The sequence below is a fragment of the Elgaria multicarinata genome, chromosome 2, assembly GCF_023053635.1.
Source record: "Elgaria multicarinata webbii isolate HBS135686 ecotype San Diego chromosome 2, rElgMul1.1.pri, whole genome shotgun sequence".
Classification (NCBI taxonomy): Eukaryota; Metazoa; Chordata; class Lepidosauria; order Squamata; family Anguidae; genus Elgaria; species Elgaria multicarinata.
The window spans coordinates 24,598,293-24,623,610 of NC_086172.1; the positions used below are offsets into that span (position 1 = coordinate 24,598,293).

Below are 25,318 nucleotides of genomic sequence, written 5' to 3' on the forward strand. Positions count from 1 at the left end.
TTTTACTTTGGACATGAACGGCGATGGTTTTTTATTTTATTTTTTTTACCTCTGCTTTTTGCTTGGTAAACGTGTCAGAGTTTTGGTACAGGTTTTTTTTATTTACATTCTGTTGAGACAAAAGTGATCAGGAAAGATGCAGATGGAACCAGGGATGACAGATTTACCTGGTCGTATTTACAACCCAGTGTCAGTTTTTCTTCTTTTCTAACATCAATTCGAAACATAACTTAGAGATAGTTTTTAATCCTTCATAACACCAAGAACTCCAAGATTTGTTTCTTTCCCCCCTTTTTTTCTTTTTCTATTGACAACAGCCCTGTTCTTTTGTATTTCCCACCGTAGAGAAGAAGCCACATGTACTACCAATCGTCATGGCTCCCATGTGCGGTATGCAGTGAAGTTCCTTGCTGGGACACCCGGCTGATGATGCCTCTTCTTTTGACCATTAGTTTGCCAGGGAGTCATGTTCAAATAGTCATTTCGAACAGTCTTTTTCTTCTTGGTTTTCGCCTACATAGAAAACAATGAGGGAAGAGAGAATTCTATGTATGATGAGTAAGATCCACTTTGCACATTACTAGGAGTAGCAAAACAATGGTGTGCGTCCCCTTTCCATCTTTCTGGGTATTATACAAGGGAGAAGCTTGGACATCTCTCTGTGGTCAGGGGACACGTGAGATCCTAATACAGGAGAATCCCCCTGCACTGGGAGCTCAAGTATCCTCTTCCGAAAGAGACATATGTGTACATCTTATAACTTCTTCTTCCACAGCACCCAATCTCAGAGAGTCGCTGTTCCCGTGTAATGAGGTAGCCTTACACAAAGGACAGCCATTCTACTCTTCACAACTGTGACACAAATTGGGCTGGATGAGCAATTCAGCCCTTTGTTTGCACACCCCGGGAGGGTACTCTCACCAAACTGCCATTTTCTAAAATGAAAAGCAGTGTGGAAGGTTGGAGCTGAGGTTGAGTTAGCATTTCTGCTCAGTTTTAATTTTTAAAATGTGTACCACTGGTTGAGCACTCCAGTATTGCAGTGACACACCAGAGGAATATCCAAACACTGAGCTTTGTACAGGGCAAACCTCCTAGCAAGGAAAGAGAATTGGCATGAGGGTAGGGGGGATGTCTTACAGCATTCTGTAATATTTATTTATTTCCATATTTACAAGTTGATGGAGAAGGAAAGTACCCAAATGGGCCGCATTAATCTTGAAACAGATCCGTCCCCCCCAAATCCTCAGCATACCCATACAGCTTCTTGAGGGTGCTTCTTGCCAACCACCTGCAAAACTCATTTGTCCTTCTCGTTCTCCAGCCAGACTCAAACTGCAAGACTTCAACCTCCCCACCCAGAAAGTGGGCTGTGAGAACCTTCCACTGGCTTAGAGGAGCCACCAGCCATGAAAAGCTGGCACTTTCAGATATCAAACTATACAAAGAGCGTGAAAAGATGGTCTAGAGACCAGGGATGGGGGACATGATGGTGTTGGACTCCAGATGTTGTTGGATTGCAATGCACATCGAGGGCTATGCCGGCTAGGGCTGATGGGAATTGCAGTCCAGCAACATCTGAAGGGCCACACGTTCCTCATTCTGGATCTAGAGAGATGGTCAGCTCTTCATTTTGCATGAGAAAATGGGATGTCACGTGACAGGTGGCTCAGGTGGCAGTGCAGCAGTGCGGGTGGTTTTGCCTTCCCTCAGAGTAGAATGCTTCCCCTCCCCCCACCTGCATGTACCTCAGGTACATAAAATAAAGGGAAACAGTGGTTCCTTACCCAACAATAGTAAAAAGCTGCTGTTATTAGCACACTGTAGATAATAAGAACTCCAATAGCTGCAGCAAAACCCCTGTATTCCAGTTCTTCTTGGTGACATTGAGTTTCTGGCGCATAAAGTGGAAAAAAATGAAGCTTCAGACACATGACACAAATCATAGCATTACATTTATATGCATTTATTTATATATTGCACCCTTCGAGATAAAATAATTGGGTGCAGAAGTGACTGGGTGAGAGGGAAGACAAACTACACGTAACTTTATTCATCTTTTTTAAAAAGCGTGCTGAAGTTGGCCATTTTTATTTTGACAGAAAAGCAGCAGAGAACCCCAAGTCGAAACATGCTTCTCATCTGTCTTCAGAGGCAAATAGCAGCGGGGAAGTACAATGTCTGGCAATGTTTGGCACCAGGAGAGGGGAGTCCAGGCCAGGCCAGGCCATCTGAATTGGAAGCATGTTCCAGACTGAGCCCTTCAGACACTTTTCCTTCAAAATAAAAGTGGCCAGCTTAAGCACGCTTTTTAAAATGTGTAGCGGACTTGCTATTCTCAGAGAAATAATTGGCTTATACTAAGCAAGGTTGAAGATAAGAATATTATTTATTTATTTATTACGTTTTTATAATGCCCATTAGCTGAGGCTCTCTGGGCAGTGCACAATTAAAACCACCAAAAAAAACTCCACAAGTATGCAAACCAATTTTAAACAAAGGTGTTTTTTTTAAAAAAGGCAATATAAAACCAGATTTGGGCCAGATCTACACGTCGATTCGAAGGCGCACTCCAGACGCAGGCAAGCGCCCCAAAGCTCCACGTATAGACCCTGCCTTTGAGAGGCAGGAAAAGACGCCTTTTCTATTCTCCTCAGTTCTCAACGGGGAGATTCCCAGCTGCTGTTGATCAGCTCAGGATTCTAATACTGAGTGCGCTTACACGGGAGTAAAGCCTGTTGAACCCAATTGGGCTTCTGAATAGACATGTATATAGGATTGCCTTGCTCGTCCGGGAAACTCCTCGCATTCACCCGCAACGCTGCTGCTCTGCTGTTACCGTGGAGAGACCAGTGTGTGTGTGTGTGTGTGTGTGTGTGTGTGTGTGTGTGTGTGTGTGTGTGTATGTGTGTGTGTGTGTGTGAGAGAGAGAGAGAGAGAGAGGGAGGGAGGGAGGGAGAGAGGGAGGGAGGGAGCGGCAGCAGCAGCAACCGGGAGAACTGGTAATTTATGCTGTCGCCAATCACAACTCCAAAATAGCGACATTTCCCGCCTTTTAAGGGAAATACCCCTCTTTTTTGACCCCACACACACCTGACACGAGCAAGGCAATCCTATATACATGTCTACTCAGAAGCCCAATTGGGTTCAACAGGATTTACTTGTGTGTAAGTGCGCTCAGTATTAGAATCCCAAGCTGATCAACAGCAGCTGGGAATCTCCCCGTTGAGAACTGAGGAGAATAGAAAAGGGGTCTTTTCCCGCCTCTCAAAGGCAGGGTCTATACGTGGAGCTTCGGGGCGCTTGCCTGCGTCTGGAGTGCGCCTTCGAATCGACGTGTAGATCTGGCCAGGGAAAGCCTGTGTTAAAATATATGTTTTCAGGTGGCGTTTAAAGGATGTTACATTTTCTGCCTCCCAAACTGCACGAGGGAGGGGTTTTCCAGAGGGTGGGTGCCGCTAAAGAGAATACGAGAAGAGCCATCCTGAATCTGACCAAGGGCCCTTCTCCTCCAGCAATCTGTTCATGCAGTGGCCAACTGCCTGCTTCTGGGAAGTTCAAAAGCAGGCCGTGAACACAATAGCACCCTCCGGCTCGTGGTATTCAGAATCAACCACCTCTGATACTGGAGGTAATACCCTGTTTCCCCGAAAGTAAGACATCCCCCGAAAATAAGACCTACTTCCAGTTTTGCCTCTCGCTGTAATATAAGGCATCCCCCCGAAAATAAGACCTTTTTTTTTGTTCAACAATAAATGTGTACCGTATTCTTCTTCATGGAAAAATAAGACATCCCCTGAAAATAAGACCTAGCGCATCTTTGGGAGCAAAAATTAATATAAGACACTGTCTTATTTTCGGGGAAACAGGGTAGATAGCCATCATGACAAGTAGCTATTGCTGCATATCTGAGTGTGATAACACAATTTAAATACTGGGGAGTGTCTTCATGGCACCACTTCAGCTCCATGTTCCCTTAAAACCCCACAGCATCGCAGCTGTGGGGTGAGGACAGCTGATCCCCACAGCAGAGGGGCCATTGGGCTCACCCCCTGGCCTCTGTCCAGCCTTCCCATTCTTCCGGTGACCTATCAGAGGTTGTGATTTGCCCCTGGCCTGAAGCCAAAGCAAGGTCACCACCGGCAGATGTTGGGGAGATGGTGGTGACCTCACAGCAAAGCAAAAAGTCACAGTAAGTCCCTGACTTTTTAAATCCCCAGCTTTGGCGGGGTGGGTGGGGGGTGGGAAGCCCCTGTGGTGGCTGAGTCGACGACTGTGTCATATAATTGACGCAGTGCCACTGCACAGCCACCACAGGGTAGACAGGGCATATAGACAGCCCGCTGGTTGCAGTAACAATAATTTGGGGATATGCAAGAATGGGAGCAACCTAAATCTTTTTTCATCTTTTTACCTTTCACGTGAATTAACGTCCCATATGGGCTTATGGTACTTTCATATGGTGCTGGGTCTATGACTTCAATTTTGCAGAAGTAATTGTCTGTCTGATTGAAGGCTAGATCCCGCAGGTCAAAGATTATTGACTTTTCTTCTTGGACGTTAACCTCGCAGGTAAAGTCACTATTTGTTTTGTTACTAGAAAAGGTTTTGTTCCAGAAAAGTGAGCAGACTTCACTCTTTAATATCCCTTTAAGCAGCAAGCCTTTCATTGCATTTAAGTCATCTCTCTTAGATTTGTAGTTGCAGAATATTGTCGCATTCTGGGCCGTCACAATGGGCGAGGGATTCTGTTGCAGTGAAATTGTTTCTTCTGGAGGGGAAAGGAAGCAGAGAAATATGTTTTGATAAGCAGAAAAAGTATTGGGGTGGAAAAAAGAAGAAGCAAAGTAGCTTTGAAGGATCAAGCTATGTTTTACATATTAAATCATGACAAAGAGAAACACTGCTTTGTTCCACAGAAAACATTCCATTAAAAAAACCTCTTTAATTTACTCAAAAACAAATTACACAGATTTTAAATAGGTTTACTAGGGGTTCAGCCTTAATTAAAATACTAATATAAGAATTTATTATATTCACATGTACGCACGCACACACACACACAGCAGCAGCATTGTCATACTGCTAAAAATGCAAGTCTTTTTACTGAACCAAGAAAAACAAAGCATACTTTTACTTTGCATGCAGCCTAGAAATACTAGCTTGCTACAGTGGTACTTGTGTCTATTGCTTAGGCATACAAAATTCTGGAGTACTTGAATTCATAGAATCATAGAATAGTAGAGTTGGAAGAGGCCTACAAGGCCATCGAGTCCAACCCCCTGCTCAATGCAGGAATCCACCCTAAAACATCCCTGACAGATGGTTGTCCAGCTGCCTCTTGAATGCCTCTAGTGTGGGAGAGCCCACAACCTCCCTGGGTAACGGGTTCCATTGTCATACTGCTCTAACAGTCAGGAAGCTTTTCCTGATGTCCAGCCGGAATCTGGCTTCCTGTAACTTGAGCCCGTTATTCCGTGTCCTGCACTCTGGGAGGATCGAGAAGAGATCCTGGACCTCCTTTGTGTGACAACGTTTTAAGTATTTGAAGAGTGCCATCATGTTTCCCCTGAATCTCCTCTTCTCCAGACTAAACATTCCCAGTTGTTTCAGTCTCTCTTCATTTTAAATTTGTAATTTTGCATTGCTGCTGTTTCTATCTAGTTGAGCTTTTATATTGTATTTTATAGTATGGTTTTATACTCTTGTTTTATACTTTGAATGTTTTTAATTTTTGTGAACCGCCCAGAGCGCTCCGGCTATTGGGCGGTATAGAAATGTAATAAATAAATAAATAAATAAAATAAAATAAGGCTTTGTTTCCAGACCCCTGATCATCCTGGTTGCCCTCCTCTGAACACGCTCCAGCTCATCTGCGTCCTTCTTGAATTGTGGAGCCCAGAACTGGACGCAATACTCTAGATGAGGCCTAACCAGGGCCGAATAGAGAGGAACCAGGACCTCCTGCAATTTGAAACTATACTTCTATTAATGCAGCTCACTCCATTGCTTTGGAGTGTTGAGGATTTCAATGTTCCCCAGCCAAGAAGACAGGCTGAGGGGAAAGAAGGTATTCTTGAACTTCGAGGGAATCTACACTACTGCTTTAAAGCGCTTTATAACAGTTTTGACAACTGTTGGGGCCCAGGACACACTGCATATACAGTTTTCAAAACGTTTTCAAAGTGCTTTAAAGTGCTTTAAAAGCAGTAGTGTAGATCCCCCCGATTGGGGAGACAGTTCCTAGAACCTTTGCTTGGGATACTACCACCATGGCAGCCACTGAAACGTTTTCCTCCACTCTTCCCTTTTACCTCAAATTCATCCATATTTGTTTCTTTCCCACCCCCTCCATAGACAGGACATATCAGTTTCTCAGGAAGTGGGATAGGCCCCACTTTCAGACATTTTGTCTGAGTTCTAGCAGTGCTTGGAGGAAGCCATTTTGACTGGTTGAAATGGAGGCTGAACATTCAGCAAAGGGGGTGAACCACTTGCTCCTAATTTACTTAATATGTCCTTCCTGAGAGTCCTGTGTCCAAGCCAGCCAGCAAGGCAAACAACATAGGGGAGAGCGGCACCCTGCCAGAGTCTCCTGTCAAGTAGGATGGGCAAAGCAGTTTCCAAGGGTGCATTTGCCTAGCCCAACCTTTTACCCCTACTGTAGCTGAGTGTGATAACACAGTTTAAATACTGGTGAGTGTATACATGGAATGTATACATGGAGTATACATGGAACAGCTCCATGTTTCCTTAAAACCCCACGGCATCGCAGCTGTGGGGTGAGGACAGTTGATCTCCATGGCAGAGGGGCCACTGGGCTCGCCCCCTGGCCTCTGCCCAGCCTTCCTGCTCTTCTGGTGACCTATGAGTGGTTGCGATTCGTAATCCATACAACACCCATCCATATACAAGCATCTTTTACTTGTGAGAACGACCCTCTCTCCTTGCTGAGCCAGGCGTTGCAGCAGGTCCCCTGAAGGGTTCCTCGGTGGAGAAGGCAGCTGAGCCTTCTCCACCTTCTCGGTGGAGAAGGTGCCTGAGGAATGTCGACTGCACCTTTCTACCTTTCACAGGGCCACCTGGTGTTATGCTGGTGTGTCGTCCTGTCAGCAACCCCTGTTCAGCAATGGCCATCCTGCCAACCTGCCAGCACAACTGAAAATGGTGGAAGAGGAAGTGACGGGTATGGGGAAGTGACAGACCGCCCCATCATTGCCACAGCCTGATAACCACACCCCTCAGTTCTGCCCACATAAAGCAATAATGCACAGGCAGGCAATGGTGGTCTGATGGCGTGAGTAGAAAAAATACTGCATTTTCCCCAGCTTAAAATAAAATGTTAGGAGAGGGGAAATCTCGGGAAAGAAACCGTAGAATGACTATGTCATGTAAAGCTCTCGGTATATTCCGTGCCTGAGGAATGTCGATTGCACCACAAATTCATCATATAGAGAAGCCCTAAATGTGTTTTCTGTGAAGAGAGAAATCCTTTTGAAAAATTGGAGTGCTCTTACATGTTTGTGTTTTGTGCTTAACCCACGGTCCAATTAATCGAACATCCTATTTTGTTTGGTGTTTTCTTCTTAAAGTTTTCTGTAACTGAGGCCAGTGGAAGTCTTCGTACTTTGATGTGGAATGCTTACCAGAATCTTAATTAGTAATACTGTTCTCTTTTTTTTAAAAAAAAAAAACTGTTCTTTCAAAGAGCGCTTGTCTTTTCAAAGGAACAGCTTTCATTTATTTTAAGGGAACAGGATGAAAAGAGAGGGGACAGAAGAGAGAGAAAAAGATGTGTCATATCCTTTTGGGGGTTTATGTGGCTACAAGATTAATGCCTATAGAAAAATGCAGACACAGACAAAAATCACAGTAAGGCCAGCAAGTGAGAAGTTGATACCTTTCCTTCTTCACTTATTCTTGTCCCTGTCTCAGTGATTTGATTTCCTGTCAGTTCTTTGAAAACTGTGTTGTTGTTTTTAAAGAAGAGTACCAGAAAAAGAACGAAGAGCCTTAGGTTTGAAGATGTAAGTTCTCCATATATTACAACCTTCCTCATTTGCTTTTCATTTCTGCAAAGATGGGAGCTAGGTGAAGCCTCTCTGAATAAAAGGTTACCTGGGGATGAGGCTTACAGTGCTTTCACATGGATGGTTTAAACCAGCTCCTAAAGCAAGGGTAAAATTGCATTCCCTTCTGCACTGAGAGCATTAATACATGATACATGTCGGCCAGCTGCTTGCACACAACATGTACGGACATCCCACTCCAGTATTTGACACAATAAGGGGCGGTTACTTCAAGAAATCCAGCCAAGGACAGAGTAAATCAAGGCCTGGAAAACCTAACTGGACAAGCTGAATGGGAAGGCACTCCGCTAGCAATTGGGCCATGAGGGCATCAACACTAGATTGACCAGGCCCAGATTTAGCAACTCCGCCTGATCTTGCAGCACTAGACTACGTGGCCCATGATTAGGTTGGTCGCAGTAATTAGAAACGTATATATGCATACCCTGTGGGGAAGAAGATGAGAGGGGGACTGGAGCAAGCAGGGACCATCGGAGCCTGCTTCAGTTGGACACCCCACCCCCCAGGGCTAACATCTTCATCCTGTGGGGAAGAAGAAGGAGCTGTTGGTTTGCCCCTCCATTGGGAGATGAGAGGACGGAGCAAGGCCTTCCCACCAGCCTAAACAGTCTCCTTAATTTCTTTTTATTTTCTCCCTCTTCCCTCCCCATCCCCTTTTCCTTGTGTGTCATGTCTTTTTTAGAACGTAAGCCTGAGGGTAGGGACTGTCTACTTTATTGATAAATTGTAAGCCGCTCCGAGAGCCTTTTGGCTGAGGTGCAGGATAAAAGTACTCTAAAATAAAATAAATAAATGAAATACCAGTGTGCCGTAGTGCCTAGAGTGTTGGACTGGGAGTCGGGAGATCCGAGTTCTAGTCCCCACTCGACCATGGAAACCCAGTGGGTGACTTTGGGCCAGTCACAGACTCTCAGCCCAACCCACCTCACAGGGTTGTTGTTGTGAGGATAAAGTGGAGAGAAGGAGGATTATGTACGACACCTTGGGTTCCTTGGAGGAAAAAAGGCGGGATATAAATGCAATAATAAATAAATAAATACCCCTCAGGCACACAGTGACTTTCCTCCAGGTGTGTCATAATTATTGATAAATATAATACAGCCTTCAACCTCGTAATTTCAGGACAGCACTGTTTTATCCATCCTAAAATAGCCCTCTGATGGCATTAGCCATAAGTCATAAGATCCTTTGTCTCGTGGTCTAACCTGAGTCTTCTCCTCTCTTTTGTTTTATTGCCCTCATTGGACCTAGAGCCTTTTGTCCCTTTATAGTCATTGTTGAAACCTTATAAAACCCCTGGGCTTTAACCCCTCGGTGGCCCAGTTTGCATGAGAAGCCACCATGGGTAAATTTCACTGTGGGGTTTCTCATCACAGCGGTGGCTGCCATTATGAATATTCAGGGTGCAGCAAGGGCACCCCACAGCTTCTCATTACATACAAACCCAGTGTACGTAATGAAGGTGAATTGTTATTATTAATATTTATTTATATAGCACCATCAACGTTCATGGTGCTGTACAGAACCATGGGGTGGTTGACAAACCTAAAAGTGCCCATGAGTTCTGGGTGGCTTGCAGCTTCTTTCAAGGCTTCCTTTTGTTGAAACTTCAGGTGCCTCTCTCTGCCCCAGTGCCATAGAATCATAGAATCATAGAATAGCAGAGTTGGAAGAGGCCTACAAGGCCATCGAGTCCAACTCCCTGCTCAATGCAGGAATCCACCCTTAAGCATTCCTGACAGATGGTTGTCCAGCTGCCTCTTGAAGGCCTCTAGTGTGGGAGAGCCCACAACCTCCCTAGGTAAATGATTCCATTGTCGTACTGCTCTAACAGTCAGGAAGTTTTTCCTGATGTCCAGCTGGAATCTGGCTTCCTTTAACTTGAGCCCGTTATTTCATGTCCTGCACTCTGGGAGGATCGAGAAGAGATCCTGGCCCTCCTCTGTGTGACAATCTTTTAAGTATTTGAAGAGTGCTATCATGTCTCCCCTCAATCTTCTCTTCTCCAGGCTAAACATGCCCAGTTCTTCCAGTCTCTCTTCATAGGGCTTTGTTTCCAGACCCCTGATCATCTTGGGGCCTTGCTAGACCCGGCCGGATAAGCCGGCAGGGAGGCGGGCCGACGGCGCGCTAACCTTAGCGCGCGCCGCCCCGCCTCCTAGACGGCCGACGCGCAGGGACTACGGAAGCCCTGCAGCGTCGGCCATTTGTTGTTGTTGTTGTTAAAGGGGCCACGTGCGCCCCAAAGACTCCGGACAAGGTAAGTTTTTTTTTTACTTAAGCCCCCCCATCCGCCCTCCCGTGTGTCGCCCTCTGCCCCCCTTCGCCCTCCCGTGTGTCGCCGTCACGTGTGTCGCCCTCCGCCCTCCCCCTCTCCTGCCGGTCCGGCCTTCCCCCCCATCTCCCCAGCCCAATGGGCACAGCGCTCGTAGTGCTGGGCCCAGTCCGTGGCTTTTCCTGGCTACTCGCGAGTAAGCGAGTAGCCGCAAAAAGCCACAGACCTTCCTAGATGTTCCGCAGCCTCTGCCTCAGGCCGGGGCTGCGGAAAAGGCACGCCATAAGCAACTTCGCTTATGGAGCGTTAAGGCAGGCTTCAGTGCGCCTTGACCCCGGATTCCCCTGTGCGTCATCTGGACGCACAGCAGGGAAACCGGGTCTCAAAGCGCGCTAAGGCCTCATCTAGCAAGGCCCTTGGTTGCCCTCCTTGAGGAACGATCCATCAAGATCACTGGAAAAGTAGGATTCAGCCCCATTCTGTCTTCTGGAGGCCCTTCCTCTACAAATTGTAGCCTTCACCACTCTACCTGCTTTCCTATTGTGTGTTTATCTCAGTGCACAACGATTTGGCCTACTTCAGGGGCACAGCTCTTGGGTCAGAAGCTGGCCACCTTGGGGCAGCATTGCCCATGTTGGCCAGTGGGAAGGATTGAGCCCGGAAATCCCTTTGTTTTCCTTTTTGCTCCCCTTTCCAAGCGAGCCCTTTCTATTTTATGGGCGAGGCTCTGTGGCGATTTGATAAAATAGAAATAGTCCACATTTGGAAAGACTGTTGGAAACAGGATGGAGCAAATAGCACACACAAGGTGCTGGAAACTGGAGTGAGTGTGTGGGTTGGAAATAGGTTACTCAAGTCTTACTTTTGTCTTAGTGACTATGTGCAAGGATTCACCTTGGCACACTTCTTCTTAAAGACAAGCTTCGGTGAGCACTTTTCTCTTCCCCGTTCTTGCGATCCCATTCCCAACCTCCCCTCTCCCAGCAGCATTAGGCCCCCAATTTGCTTAGCCTTGACCTCTGCAATATCTCCAGAACCATAGTCCAACCCAGTCTGACCCAGATGCGCCATACACATCCTAAGCAAAAGGGATAGAAAACCATCCAATGAAGTGAAAAGAAGTGAGAAACGAATTCTCAGGATGCTGAACTTTTTATTGCAGGTTGTAAAAGCCCAATGCGTTTCGGCCTGTGCCTTTCCAAGGCCTTCTCCAGGAGGTTATAGGAAGATATCTGCAAAGATCTTCTTATCAACAGAATGTCTTTCTTTGATTGTTTGGGAAAAACCAGTTCGCTGCGGAACTCACAGGTCAATCCAAGCTACTTTGATACCATTATGGATTTCTCTGACATTCCTATCACATAGCACCTATTGCCAACCTACTAATTCTTATGTGTTCAATAAAATTCATGTTTTTGGAAAGACTGTTGCGTGCATGTATCTGTGTGCATGTACCTCATTAGGTCATCTCTGCAAAGTCACGCTATGACCAAAATTCGAAGATCCATTACGATGGGCGTATCTCTGAACATGCATACATTCTTACATGTGTCTGGACAGAACATTCGGTAACACACAAAAAGCATCAGGAATCAAATGCTCTTCTTAGAGTAGACGTGGACAAATCAAACGATTTGTGGTCTGTGCTATTTTCCCTTGTGTCCAACCCCATCTGTAAGCATTAATCTGTGATTTTTAAAAACAACAATATGAAAACGCGTGTTTAAATATTATTTTAAAATGTAGTGCTTTTTAATCTATTTTCTCCCAAAATATACATTTCTAAGCATACCTCCTCTCAACACAGGCATGTCTAAATGGATTTTGATGTGTATTTTTGAGTGGAGACTTGCATCAGCACAATGTAGAGTCTGCTCTAAACATTAGCTAGAGAGGTGCAAATCAATTCAGTTCCTGTTGAAATTCATGAAGACTGAATCCCTCCAGCATCGCTATAGAAAAGCTTGAGAAACTGAACACTAGTAATATCCTCTACAGAACAGCTGGGAGTTGTGTGTGGGGGGAGAGTGTCAGAGGGGAATAGAAGCAAGCCATTGGTAGTTGTTCCGTATCACTTCCATAGCACTATCTGGGAGGATGTACACAGATTGTATTGTAGACAGAAATGCAATCTCCCAAGCAAACAGTGACATCCCAATTGGCTTATACTACTACTTTTCCCGGGAATAACACATCCTCTCCCACACTCACACACATGCCAACACACTTCTCTGAAGCCCGTCTAGGATTAGTAGATGGGTGGGGAAAAGGCTCTGCCCTTGGATAATTTCCTTCTCAGGGAAAGAACAGAATGAAAGGAAACTTCCTTGGCTTCAGTGAAACAAACGCAGTGGTGGAAGGGAAATGCTGTGTACCGAGCACAGCTGGCTTCCATGTTAGCAGCTACATATCCTATGAAAGAGGATCTTGAAACTAAATTCCTTGTGCAGTTTTATTTTGCATGGGAAAGACCTGGATTCTGGATGTGGGCTTACTTATTTACTTACAGTGGATTTCACTGCATTGTACATAAATACAGATATTTAAATTGCCGTGTCTATCATAGGGAAAGGGAGATACTTTGCTCTGTCTTGTGGCAGATCAGGAAGATCTTTCATATTTGCATCATTTAAACTCTGCTGCCAAATTAGAAAATTATAGAATCAAATGCCTCCAAGAGAATTCTGGAATTAAAAATAAGATTCCAAAGGCTAATGCAACCCAGTTTGGCCTCCTGACTCGCTTCCCTGGCACATTACCTGTAGAATCAGCCTGGTAATATTGATTCTCATTAAGAACTAGCCATTGTACTTGACTCTGCTTAGAAGCTCTGTTAAAATGATGTTGAATGTTTCGTATGTTTGAATGTATACATGCATAAACTTTTGTATGTAGCCCTGTTATGCTGATACTTTTGTATGAAAAAGACAAAACTTGTCTGAGAGACTGTTTTTTAAGAACATATCAAGAGTACAGTACCACACTTGCTCTATGATGGTATCTGGTTTCATGAGAAATCTGAATATATACATTAGTAGGCATGTCAATGGTTACCAATGTACTGTCAATATATTTTGAAAAAACCTATGAACTAGGTCATATGCCCAAACTGAATGCTGGGGAAAGCTGACTGGAGCTGGGAAGCGTCCAGTTTGTGTTGAATCATGTGAAGGGGAAAATGAAAATGTTTTAGATTGTCCAAATGTAGAAGGGGAGGAAATAGGCCATGAGAATGTAGTGAGATATAATACCCAGTCAAAGAAGTCTAAGTGCCATAGCACACACCAGAGACCTCTGGGGAGGGACACCATGTATAGGTGTTTCTATGCAAATTCTGGAAGCCTCCAAGCCAAAATGGGAGCGTTGGAGTGCCTGGTTTAAAAGGAGAACCTAGATATAGTGGACATTATGGAAACCTGGTGGAATGGAGACAACCAGTGAGATACAGTCAACTCGGGATATAAACTGTACAAGAATGGCAGAGAAGGGTGTACTGGAAGAGATGTTGCTCTGTACATGAAAAAAGGCAGTGTCGAGCACACTAGAAAACTTAAAATGGGGAGACTATTCCACAGAAGCGCTGTGTGTGACAATAATGGGCTCCAAAACTAATTTAGTAATAGGAATATGCTATCATCCCTCAAATCAGAATGCTCAGGGTGACCTGGAGATGGAAAATGAAATCAGGGAGACTTCCAAATAAGAAAGTGTTATAATAACAGGTGCGTTCAACTGCCTCCATATTGACTTGATAAATGTATGTTCTGGTCATGATAAAGAGGTCAAATTTCTCGATGCCCTAAACAACTGTGCCTCGAACAGTTCACCATGTAACCAACCAGAGGGAGGCGACCCTGGATTTAATCCTAAGTGGTTTTTCTCAGGACCTAATCCAAGATGTAAATGTTGTTGAACCAATTGGAAACAGTGACCACAGTGCTGTCAGATTTAATATATATATTTTAAGTGGAAAATTGCCAAGAACATCAAACACAATCACATTTGACTTCCAAAGAGGAAATTTCTGTAAAATGGGGAAACTGGTAAGTGGAAATTGAAAGGGGAAGTCAAGAGAGTTACAACCCTACAAAATGCTCGGAGGATTCTCTAAACCACAATAATAGAAGCTTAGCTAGAATGTATACCACAGGTTAGAAAAGGTAGCACCAAGTCCAAGAGGTCACCAGCATAGTTCACGAACACGAGCAGTATCAAGGAGCTATTAGAGAAAGTCTTGACCAAATGAGGAAAACAAAAAGGAACCCAAATTTGCACAAAAGATGCAAAAAAGCATTTTGAGGAGCATATAACTAGCAACATCAAGACCAGCAATAAAGAATTCTTTAAATGGATCAGAAGCAGAAAACCAGCTAGAGAGGCAGTTGGACCACTGGATGATAATGGAGTTATAGGTATACTAAAGGACGATAAGGAGATTGCTGGGAAGCTGAATGAATATTTTTTCATCTGTTTTTACTGCAGAAGATGGTTGTGCCTGAACTGATGTTTTCAGGAATGGAGTCAGAAGAACTAGTGCAAATAGTGGTGACAAAAGATGACATTCTCAACCTTATTGACAAATTAAAAGTTATACATCACTGGACCAGATGGATCCATTCAAATATTAAATTGCTGATCTTCTAACAAAAATATCTAACATGTCCCTAAGATTAGCCGCTGTACAAGAAGACTGGAGAATGGCTGATTTGATTTTTAGAATGGGATTTGGGAAATTACAGACTGGTGTTCCAAATAAATTGGTTGTAAATGTTATTAAAGATGAAATTAGTAATCATATAGAAGGACAAGCCCTGCTGAAAAAGAATCAACATGACTTCTGCAAAGGTACGTCCTGTCTCACTAACCTTTTGGAGTTCTTTGAAGAGGTCAATGAACAGGTAGACAGGGGTGATCTGGTAGACATTGTTTACTTGGACTTCCAAAATATTTTTGACAAAGTCCTTCACCAAAGACTCCTGAGCAAACTTAGCAGTCATGGAATAAGTGGAGAGGTCCTCTTATGGATCAGTAACTGGTTAAAGACAGAAAGCAGAGAGTAGGAATAAATTGAGGAATATCAACAATGGGCTCCCACAGGGATCTGTTTTGGGACCAATGCTTTTCAACTTACTCATAAATATTCTGGAATTAGGAGTATGCAGTGAAGTGGTCAAGTTTGCTGATGACAACAAATTATTTATCATGGTTAAAAAGTAAAGATTTGGTGAGAAGCTCCAAACTGGAAGAACGGGCATCAAAATGAAAGTATGGTTCAATGTAAGCAAGTGTAAAGCAATTGAAAATTAAACTGTCACTATCATACTGCGCTTATACAAAGCTATGGTGAAACCACACTTAGACTACTGTCTACTGTTTTGGTCACTGCATCTAAAAAAGGATGTTCTAGAGTTGGAAAAAGCACAGAAAAGGGCAGCTAAAATGATCAAGGGGCTGGAGCAACTCCCTTATGATGAAACCTTATAACAGCTGGTTATTTATAACCTTATAAATAACCATTTAGAAAAATAGGCAAGAGGAGATACGATAGAGGTGTACAAAATTATGCGTGGTGTGGAATGTTTCCCCCCCTCTCACATAATACTAGAACTCAAGATTGTCCCATTAAGCTGATTGATGGGAAATTCTGGACAGCTAAAAGAAAGCACTTCTTTATACAGCACATAAACTATGGAATTCGCTTCCACAAGATGTAGTGATGACCAGCAATTTGGATGGCTTTAAAAAGGGGATTGGAAAAATTCGTGGAGGATAAGGCTATCAATGGCTACTAATCCTGATACCTGTATGCTACCTCAAGTATCAGAGGCAGTATGGCTATGTGCACCAGTTACTGGGGAACATGGATGGAAGGGTGCTGTTGCATTCATGTCCTGTTTGTGGGTTCCCAGTGGGCAGCTGGTTGGACACTGTGGGAACAGAATGGTGGACTAGATGGACCCTTGGTCTGATCCCGCAGGGCTCTTCTCATGTTTTTATATGTGTTAGAAATATTGCGTTATACATAATCTGATTCAAGTTAGACCAACATTCTAACAGGTATAAGATGGGAGGGGGTTTTCTGCTCTGTTCCGTTGCAGTTGAGAAAGGCACTTAACTGCTCTTCTCTGTGCTGTTGTCTGTATTAAGGAAAGGACAGACTGTGATTTATAGTCTCTCGTTATTTGTTGTTACTACTTTCTTCAAACTCAACATAAAGAAACACTTTAATATATATTTCATCTGGTCAAGTATATTCCTTTGCTGCTATCTTTCTATATGTCACATATAGAAAGTTATAACAGAGTTATATAGAGAGAGAGTTTATAATAATATGTTCTAATATCTGAAAGACTGTCACGCAGAAGATGGAGCAGAGTTGTTCTGTTGTTTCAGAGGGTGGGCCTAGAACCAATAAGAGGAAATTGCAGTGAAGCACATTTCTGCTAAGAAGGAAAGGAACATTAAAAAGGAACACTAAAAAGGAACATTACTGACTCTTGGAGGGACGCCAGCTTTCGCTGACGTTTTCTTGGCAGGCCTTAGAGTGGGGTGGTTTGCTGTTGCCTTCCCCGGCCATTATTACCTTTCCCCCAGCTAACTGGGTACTCATTTTACCGACCTCAGAAGGATGAAAGGATGAGTCAACCTGAGCCAGCTGCCTGAAACCAGCTTCCGCTGGGATTGAACCCAGGCCGTGGGGAGAGTTTCAGCTGCAGAAACTGCCGCTTTACCGCTCTGCACCACACGAGGCACCTACATTTCTGCTAAATGTTAGGGGGGAAATCCTCACAGTGAAGGCTGTTCCTCAGTGGTATATAGAGGTGATCAGTCCTTCTTTGATGGCGGTATTTAAACAGAGGCAGGGCAACCCTCTATTTGGGATGCTGTAGCTGCATCCTGCGTTGCAGAGTCTGAATTGAGCAGAGGCTTGGACTAGATATTCTCTGAGGTACCTTCCAACTCTATGAGTCTATGAAATGTAACAAATTCCAGAGAACTAGCTGCATTGGTCTGTTGAAGCAAAAGCAACCGCGAGTTGTGGCACTTTAAAGATTAACCAATTTATAGTAGCAGAAACTTTCACAGACTAGAGCCCACCTGATCAGATGCAGGAAATATTATCCTCAGTTGGTAGCTATGTATGAGGTAGGGAGAGGGGGCAGGAATTGTGAATGATGGGGGCAGGGCTGCTTTATAATGCTGGATTTAGCTTCACTAGCTATAGCCAGATGTGTATGCTGTGATTCTACCAGCCAAGAGTGCAAAGATTTGCAAAATATATGGGATGCGCAATCCCGTTCCCCAGAGAATCTTAGCTTTTGTTTTCATTTTTTTATAGGCAACTTTCTGGCCCTCATGGCTATATATAAATGCTTAAGCAACAACTGGTGAAATCTGAAAAAACCAAAGCAATAGCTGGGATAAGACCCCAGGGGTCAGGAGATAAGCTCTTGTGGTTTGTCTGTCCTCAATACTAGCAGAAGCAAAATAAAACATTAATAAAAAGAGGACATTATTTTAAAAACCTGCAAAACAAGTCATGCACAATAAAGCATGCAGATGTGTGTGATTTGTCAAGTCAAAGAATTCTGCTTTTCCTGTAACCTAATTTGAGTTAGGCACAAAATGTTTACTTTAGCGCAAAATACATGGGAGCCCTGGCTATAAGAACAGGAACTAATTACCGAAGGGCTAATTAAAAGTTCGATAACGTCCCTGCAGCACCGAACAAGGAAAAAGAACAGGCAAAAGTTCTAAAGGAACATTATACTAATAAAAGGCACGGAAGCCCTGAAAAGCCTCAATAGTATTTTCTCAGGCCGTAGGCTGGCATTACAATTCTTAAAAATTCACCACAAATCAGATCTGAACGAAGGTGGGAGGACAGCAGAGAAAAGCATCTGGAATTGCCATAATAAGTGGGTGAACAAAGAATAGCAGGCCGAGACTAAAAGGCTAGTGTGGAAACGATCTCAGAATTGAATTATGTTTACTGCCTGCTATCTAGTCCCGGAGCTATATTTTTTCTTAAATCTTATAACGAACAGGGCTGATTCATCCCCATCAGTCTAAACATAACATAAAGTACCATTCTGGCACAAAGACTTGCCTTCCTTCACCATAATATATCAGCAGCTATTTTTAGAGCAGAAATTGCTGTAGCAGCCAGAAGCTTACGTCTCCTAGTTAGTAGTATTGGCACAAGACACTACAAGATGGGAAAGGAACACATCTCCTGCTGCTGGATCTAATTCCCTGCTCATTCTATTTCTCACCCTCTTCCTCTGCAAAACATCTACCGCAGCTAAGAGGCGTTGCAACACTACGTTCACCCTTAGTTTCCATCGAAGCAGTCCACCCTGTGAGATGCAAGTCGAGCCTTATCCCCACGTGTCCTTCCAATGTGTTCCCCCAGGCCATCTTTTTTTCCAAGCTGGTGTGAAGGAACCAATTCCATTCTGATATTCCTGACCACAAAATCGGAGCTTTCTGCAAAGAGAAGCCTCGTATGCATATAGGGTTGCCATACGTCCCGGAAAACCGGGAATGTCCCGGTTTCCAAGCATTTCCAAAATGACCCGGCCAATCAGTCAAGAATCCCGGATTTCTGTTCCAGCTGGCCGGAGGAATTCCAACCTCCGAAATGGTGCCTTGAGCCTGCTCGGTGAAGTGTAAGTCTCCATACTGAAGTCTCCTCTAGCTTTTGAGAACTAGTAGAGAAATGTAATTTAGTGTCATTTTTTCTGTTTGTTTGCTTAAACTGTTCTTTTCCTATTATTATTTATTTGCAGGTGCTTAAGTGCTTTAGGCTGCAATCCTATGCATACTTACCTGGGAATAAGTCCTATTTAACGTAATAGGATTTGTTTCTGAGTAGACACACATAGGATTGCAGTGTTAGATAACTAAAGCTTAGATAGCTTTCTTTCTTTCCCCAGACCTTTACATATTGCCCATTATTATTATTTTAAAAGAAATCCTAGCTCCCTCCCCCCACCAAAAAAAATTGTCCCGGTTTTGTGGATTCAGAATATGGCAACCCTACGTATGCAGCATACTTACTGACAGTAATACAAAACATGCATTTAGCCCCCTAGGATCCATTCCCAGGGTCTGGAACTAACTGATGTTTCTTTTCTTTAAAAAAAAATGTTGCTAACGCAGAAATACAAACAATTCCACACACACTATTAGCCTGCTATGCAAAATGGCTGCGGGATGTTCGTGGGGTTGTACAGCAACATATGCACATATGGACCTTAAGGGAAAAATGAAAGGCAGAAAGGGGGGGGGTCTACACTACTGCTTTAAAGCACTTTTTAACAGTTTTAACAACTATTGGGGCCCAGGACACACTCCATATACAGTTTTCAAAACGTTTTCAAAGTCCTTTAAAGCACTTTAAAAGCAGTAGTGTAGATCCCCTCAGCTCTGTGTGTGTGTGTGTGTGTGTGTGTGTGTGTGTGCGCGCGCGCATCAACCTGACCTTCCCCACAAGCTGGGAGGGAGAAAATGGGCTGTAACCATCGTCTTCAAATTTCTCGCCCTTCATAATAATATAAGAACTACCCCGCTTCCTGTTTTCAATCATGGCCAGCGAGACACTTCCGAGAAACTCCCAAACAGGGCATGAAGACAATAGCTGTCCTCCATTTCCCCCATCCCACCCAAGCAACTCATGTCCAGAGGTATACTGCCTCTGAATCTGGAGTTGCCATTTATTATCTTTATCAATAATCATTGATAGGTCGATCCTCCCAGAAAATGACTAAAACCCTTTTAAAGCCATCCAAGCCAGTGGCAATCACCACGTCTTACATCTGGGTAGTCCAGCTGCCCCTAACACCTGAAGTTTGCTGTGGAAGTTCTGCCCACTATGGGGACAGGTGGGTTCATTGGGACACATTGTCCATCCACAGAATGACAGTCAGATCCAACTGGCCACGCTTGGGTGGGCTGTATGGACTAAGATCAGAAATTCTCCCAGAATACACTGGAAAGCACAAGGGACTCTAGAGCGTCTTGTAGGTACTTTGTGACGTTGTGTGGATATGCACCAAATGACTTGGGCTTGGCCACTGCCCTGTGAGAACTGAGAATGTACGGCTAGAATGCAACATATTAGTAATTTTACTAAAACTTGTCCACTACTACCAAACTCCTCCTCTGTGAATGTCTAGTGGGCTTCTGTAGACACTATAATCCACAACAGGAGATAAACCACCCAGAAAAGAACAATACTACCCATATTTGTGTAGGCCATAGATTTGTAAGCCACTGTAAGGCAACCAAAAATCAACCCTACCACTGACTACAATAGTTTTCACTCAGCTTCACAGAAGTGGTTCCTTAAACTTGGCATTCCCAGAAATTGTTTTGTCCTGTGGCAAAATAACTGTATTTCTGTTGGGCAGCAGAATGTGGCAGATGGTTGGGTGGTTAGAGCATGAATGTTAGGGACAAGATTGCTGTGATATAATTAGTTACGGTAAAGTTCATGACTGTTTTTCAAGACTGTGAGCTTAAAGATTTGTGAAACGATACAGATGCAGAATATGGGAAAGTCAATTCCAGCAGTCAATATGCAAAGAACAGCAACAACAAAAAATAAGATATTTTTTAAAATCTTACTTTTTGTTATCTATAAATTTGCTGTTATTGACTGAGTAAGGGTACTAACTCATGTTCCGCATCTGTTTTACCTCGATGAATGGGTTGGATGAATGTCTATATTTACATGGTATTTTTGCAAGAGACCACTGAAGTAGTCCCTTGGCTCAGAACACGTTTGGTTTTACTTTGAACAACTGTAATTGATTTTGATTGGTTTGGTTTGAATAATAAAAGAGATTTGGGTTTTCTGTACATACGTATTGTAGTCCTATTCAGGATGTATAAACGTATTACATTGTGCTCTTGGACGTCAACTCATTTGACATACCTTTATCAGAACTTTCCATGATATCCTATTATCCCTTCTCCCAATTTTCATCAGGCAACAGTTGGTTGGGATATGTTTCCTTTTCTGTTTGTCTTGGGTTCAGGATGGATTCTCACAGCAGACTCTCCATCCCACAACATAAGAGCTGGGCCTCAGCCTGGACCAACCTACAGGGGATGTACACTACTGCTTTTAAAGCGCTTTAAAGCACTTTGAAAATGTTTTGAAAACTGTATATGCAGTGTGTCCTGGGCCCCAACAGTTGTCAAAACTGTTATAAAGCGCTTTAAAGTGCTTTAAAGCAGTAGTGTAGATCCTGCCCTGGTCATTTTCCCACCTCCAGTTGCATTTTCTGTTTGAATCTTGGCAAGAGGCTGGACAGCCATCTTTCAGGAATGCTGAAGCTGCATCCTACATTGCAGACCTCCAGGGATGGGGGGGGGGGGGTTGAAGAGGAATCCTTCCTCTCCACGGCCCCTTCCATTTTCTAAGATATTTTGAAAGCACACTTTTGTTTTGTTTTGTTGTTTTTAGCACTGGTACTGTTTCGACAAATACACCTCATTGGAAATGCGTGGGGACCACTTTATGATCAAGGATTTCCTTTCTTTTTACTATCCAGTCACTGTATTGTAATGGAATGGAGGGGTAGGGGAGAAAAAACTGAAGTGAATTTGCCAAGGCCAAAATGCAAGTTAACCCAATGGGGATAATGCTGTTGGCCTACCATACAAGGACAGAGACATTTTTCGACTGCTGCCTCGAGAGTAAGGCTCACCTCTGTCCCTGAGGCAATACGGATAATCATTCTGCCATATATTTTAGGGAGTGGAGAGGAAAAATAAAGGTTAGGCTCTTCAATTTTATTACAATTTTGTACAAAATCCATTGCATGTTGTAAAGGATTGCCTAACAAGTCATTGATGGTTTAAACAGGAACCACGGATTATAAAACAAAAGATTACACGGGAGAGAAAGAGAGAGAGAGAGAATTAATCAGGCACTGTTGACAAGATGTGAACTGCACCAGGTCAGTCGCATGAAATTGCAATGCTGTGTTCCTGCCCTTGAGCGGCATTAAGAAAGATAATTCATCTCATCTCGATCTATAGAAAATCAGTCTATCAGGTTGCACAAAACACCAGAGGTGATACTACGAACCAAATACCTGGAACAGTCAGGTGATATCGGGGGGTGGGGGGGTTATCCCCATGACATTTTCCCAATCAAAGTCCACCCCCAGCTACGCTGCTGTTTGCCTATGCAGATACTATACGGGTGCATGTGGGTTTCCCCCCTATAAAGCAAATCATAGCTTGGAGCAGGAGAGCAATTTAGATTAGAAAAATGCTGCAGGACAGGAAGGTTAACTGGCCTTCCCCTGCACCATCTGGCGATGGAGAGAAGATGCTAAAAAAAAATTATGCCATTATTAAAGGGCGGGCAGAGCAGACGTGGAGGAACTTTTCCACCTGCTTCCCAAAGTTGATGTCAGGGACACCCAGTGAAGTTGATTTTAAGAGACTCAGGACTGATAATGCTACATTCACTTACGGAATACTTCTCCATAAGATATTATGGTGGCCACACTAGCTTAGATTTCATTAGATTAGAAATAGTTATGGGGCATGGCCTTATCAATGCCTATTAGCTGGAAAGCTAATGGAAACCCCAAGTTCAGTCGCAGTGTGTCTCCGAGTAGTAAATGGTGGGGAGAAGCAACACAGGGGGATGCCACCTCCTTCATGCCTTGCCAGAAGCTTCCAGGTACATTTGGCTGGTCATTCTTGGAAACAGGACGCTCAGGACTTTGGTCTCACCCAGAAAGGTAATTCTCACATTCTTAATGGGATTTAAGTATTCTGAGTTCAGAAGCCTTGAAGGGTGATATCCAGACGTTTGGGTGAGTTGAATTAGGAGAGTTCAGATTTACAATCTGAAATCTGGAAGCATTTACAATCTGATTGTATACAACCAGGATATGGATTCCCCCACCCCTGATTCTATATTGGCTAGTTTCCATTTTTAAGATCCAAATTTGCCAACTGCATTTTGAAATAAACCATTTCACACACACACACACACACACACACACACCTGCCTTGCACCATTATTTTAAGTAAAGCGCCACTAATTTCACCTGCGTAACAGCTGTTTTGCAAATGAGACTCTGAAGCTGAGGTTTGCTGAAGGACATCATGAAGCAAGTACATTACTGAACTTGGATTTGAACTCAGGCCCAAGTTTTACTGATGCATCCACTGCACCACAATGAGCCTGGCTTGGCCCACAGTGGTTACTAAATACTTATGTTGTTATCTAGCATCATTGTTTACAGAACCATTTAAAGTTTGCTGTTGCTGCTTACTTGCTGTTACTATCATTTTAGAGTATCTCAACTCTACTAGTCAGTTTGATAGAGCAAGCTGAAAATTATCTGTCCAGGAAAGGTTATAAGGAGCAAAAGCAGATGAACTCTTAAGAAACCATTCTAAATTCACACAAAGTCCTTAATTAGGAGAGAAAATGCAAGGAATACAAAAGGCCTTACGATGTCAAAAGTTGTCTACACCTAAAGAAATCTTTCAATGCAACTGTCTTCAGGCTAGTCATTTATGAATATATTTGGTACACTTATACTCTGCTCTTCCTCCAAGCATCTCAGAGCATCTTATTTATGGTTCCCAGCTGGCTTTTCATCCAAGGCCAGGACAAGCTTATCCTTTATCTGCCCTCAGAACACTGTTTAAAAATATCCAACATTGATTAAACAGACACTTTAATGTATACAACTGTGACACTTTATAAGTGTCCAAGGATATTATTATGTACACAGGGCAGCCCAATCCTAAACACGCATGCTTGTTTGGAAGTCCCACTGAATTAATGGGGTTGACACTGAAGTAAGTGTGCATAGGCCTAGATCCTATGCACAAGTAAGTATGCACAGGATCCAGTCTTAATTTAACAACTACCTGAGGGATTTTCCATGCAGGACATCAGAGGCAGAGAGAGAGAGAGAGAGAGAGAGAGAGATTGAGAGAGGGAATGAATGAATGAATGAATGAATGATTTACCTGCTATACAGGTGGACTGAATAATGCTGAGCGCAGCAAGAAGGATCCAGAAGATCATGTTGTTAAAAGATGGGCAGGACTTCTTGACCCAACAGAAATTGAGCCGAGGACTGTGATGGAGCGAAAGTACATCACCCTCTTGCGTTCAAGAGTCAGATGTTGTTCGCATCCTTTCCTCATAGTAGCATGTAAAATGCAGACGTGTCAAACGACTTCATTGCAAACAGGAAACTGAGCTCTTTGATGACTTCACCATTTTTATCTTTGTTTATTCATGCTTTTTTCTATAGCTCTGTTTCCCTGCTCGTTTCCAGATCAGATAAGTTCCGTTGTAACCTACATCCTGGCCTGAACGAAGTCACAGACAGAAAATGCCACCCACCGGTCCCCTGCAAAACTACTATGAATGAGGTTTGGAGCCCGGTTAGAACATGACACTGGTACCCAGGGGAGAGATTAACGTGGTTAAGATGAATGGTCCCCTGCAACCAATCTGTGGCCATAGCCCCGGGGCAGGCAGGATCTCATCCTGCTTTTCCTCACCTGCCTCCCTCAGCAAGTGCACCTCTTGGAGGGTCAAGCTATACCCACCATGGAAGCAGGCAAAGCAAAAGCTGTATGCCAGCTCCACCCTCTTGAAGAGCCCGTGCTCAAAATTAGGGTGACCATATTTTGGAAACCAAAAAGGAGGACAACATGGTCGGCCCCCAAGGGGGCGTGTCCAGTACCAAGGGGGCGTGCCCACCCATACATAGCCTTGGTCACATGTCTGATTTTACAGCACACATTTAAGACAAATCTGTTCTACATAGCATCTTAATGTTAAAATCACTGAAATAAAGAACAAGTGAGAGATTCAATGTATCTGAAATTAACTTCACTCACTCCTACTTTTGTAGCTTTTGCTGTACTTCGAAGCTTTTGCTGTGCTTTG

The 25,318-nt window shown here is 43.6% G+C and overlaps 1 protein-coding gene across 1 annotated transcript; it reads right to left on the minus strand.

Annotated features, from left to right (window-relative positions):
* Positions 1 to 24,534, minus strand: CD28 (CD28 molecule). The gene is made up of 4 exons (XM_063118564.1): positions 24,385 to 24,534; positions 4,415 to 4,771; positions 1,788 to 1,894; positions 1 to 513 (listed from the first exon to the last, which is right to left on the minus strand). The coding sequence occupies exons 1-4, from the start codon at positions 24,440 to 24,442 to the stop codon at positions 373 to 375; spliced, it is 663 nt and encodes a 220-aa protein (XP_062974634.1). The 5' UTR covers positions 24,443 to 24,534; the 3' UTR covers positions 1 to 372.
* Positions 24,535 to 25,318: the final 784 nt, after the last annotated feature.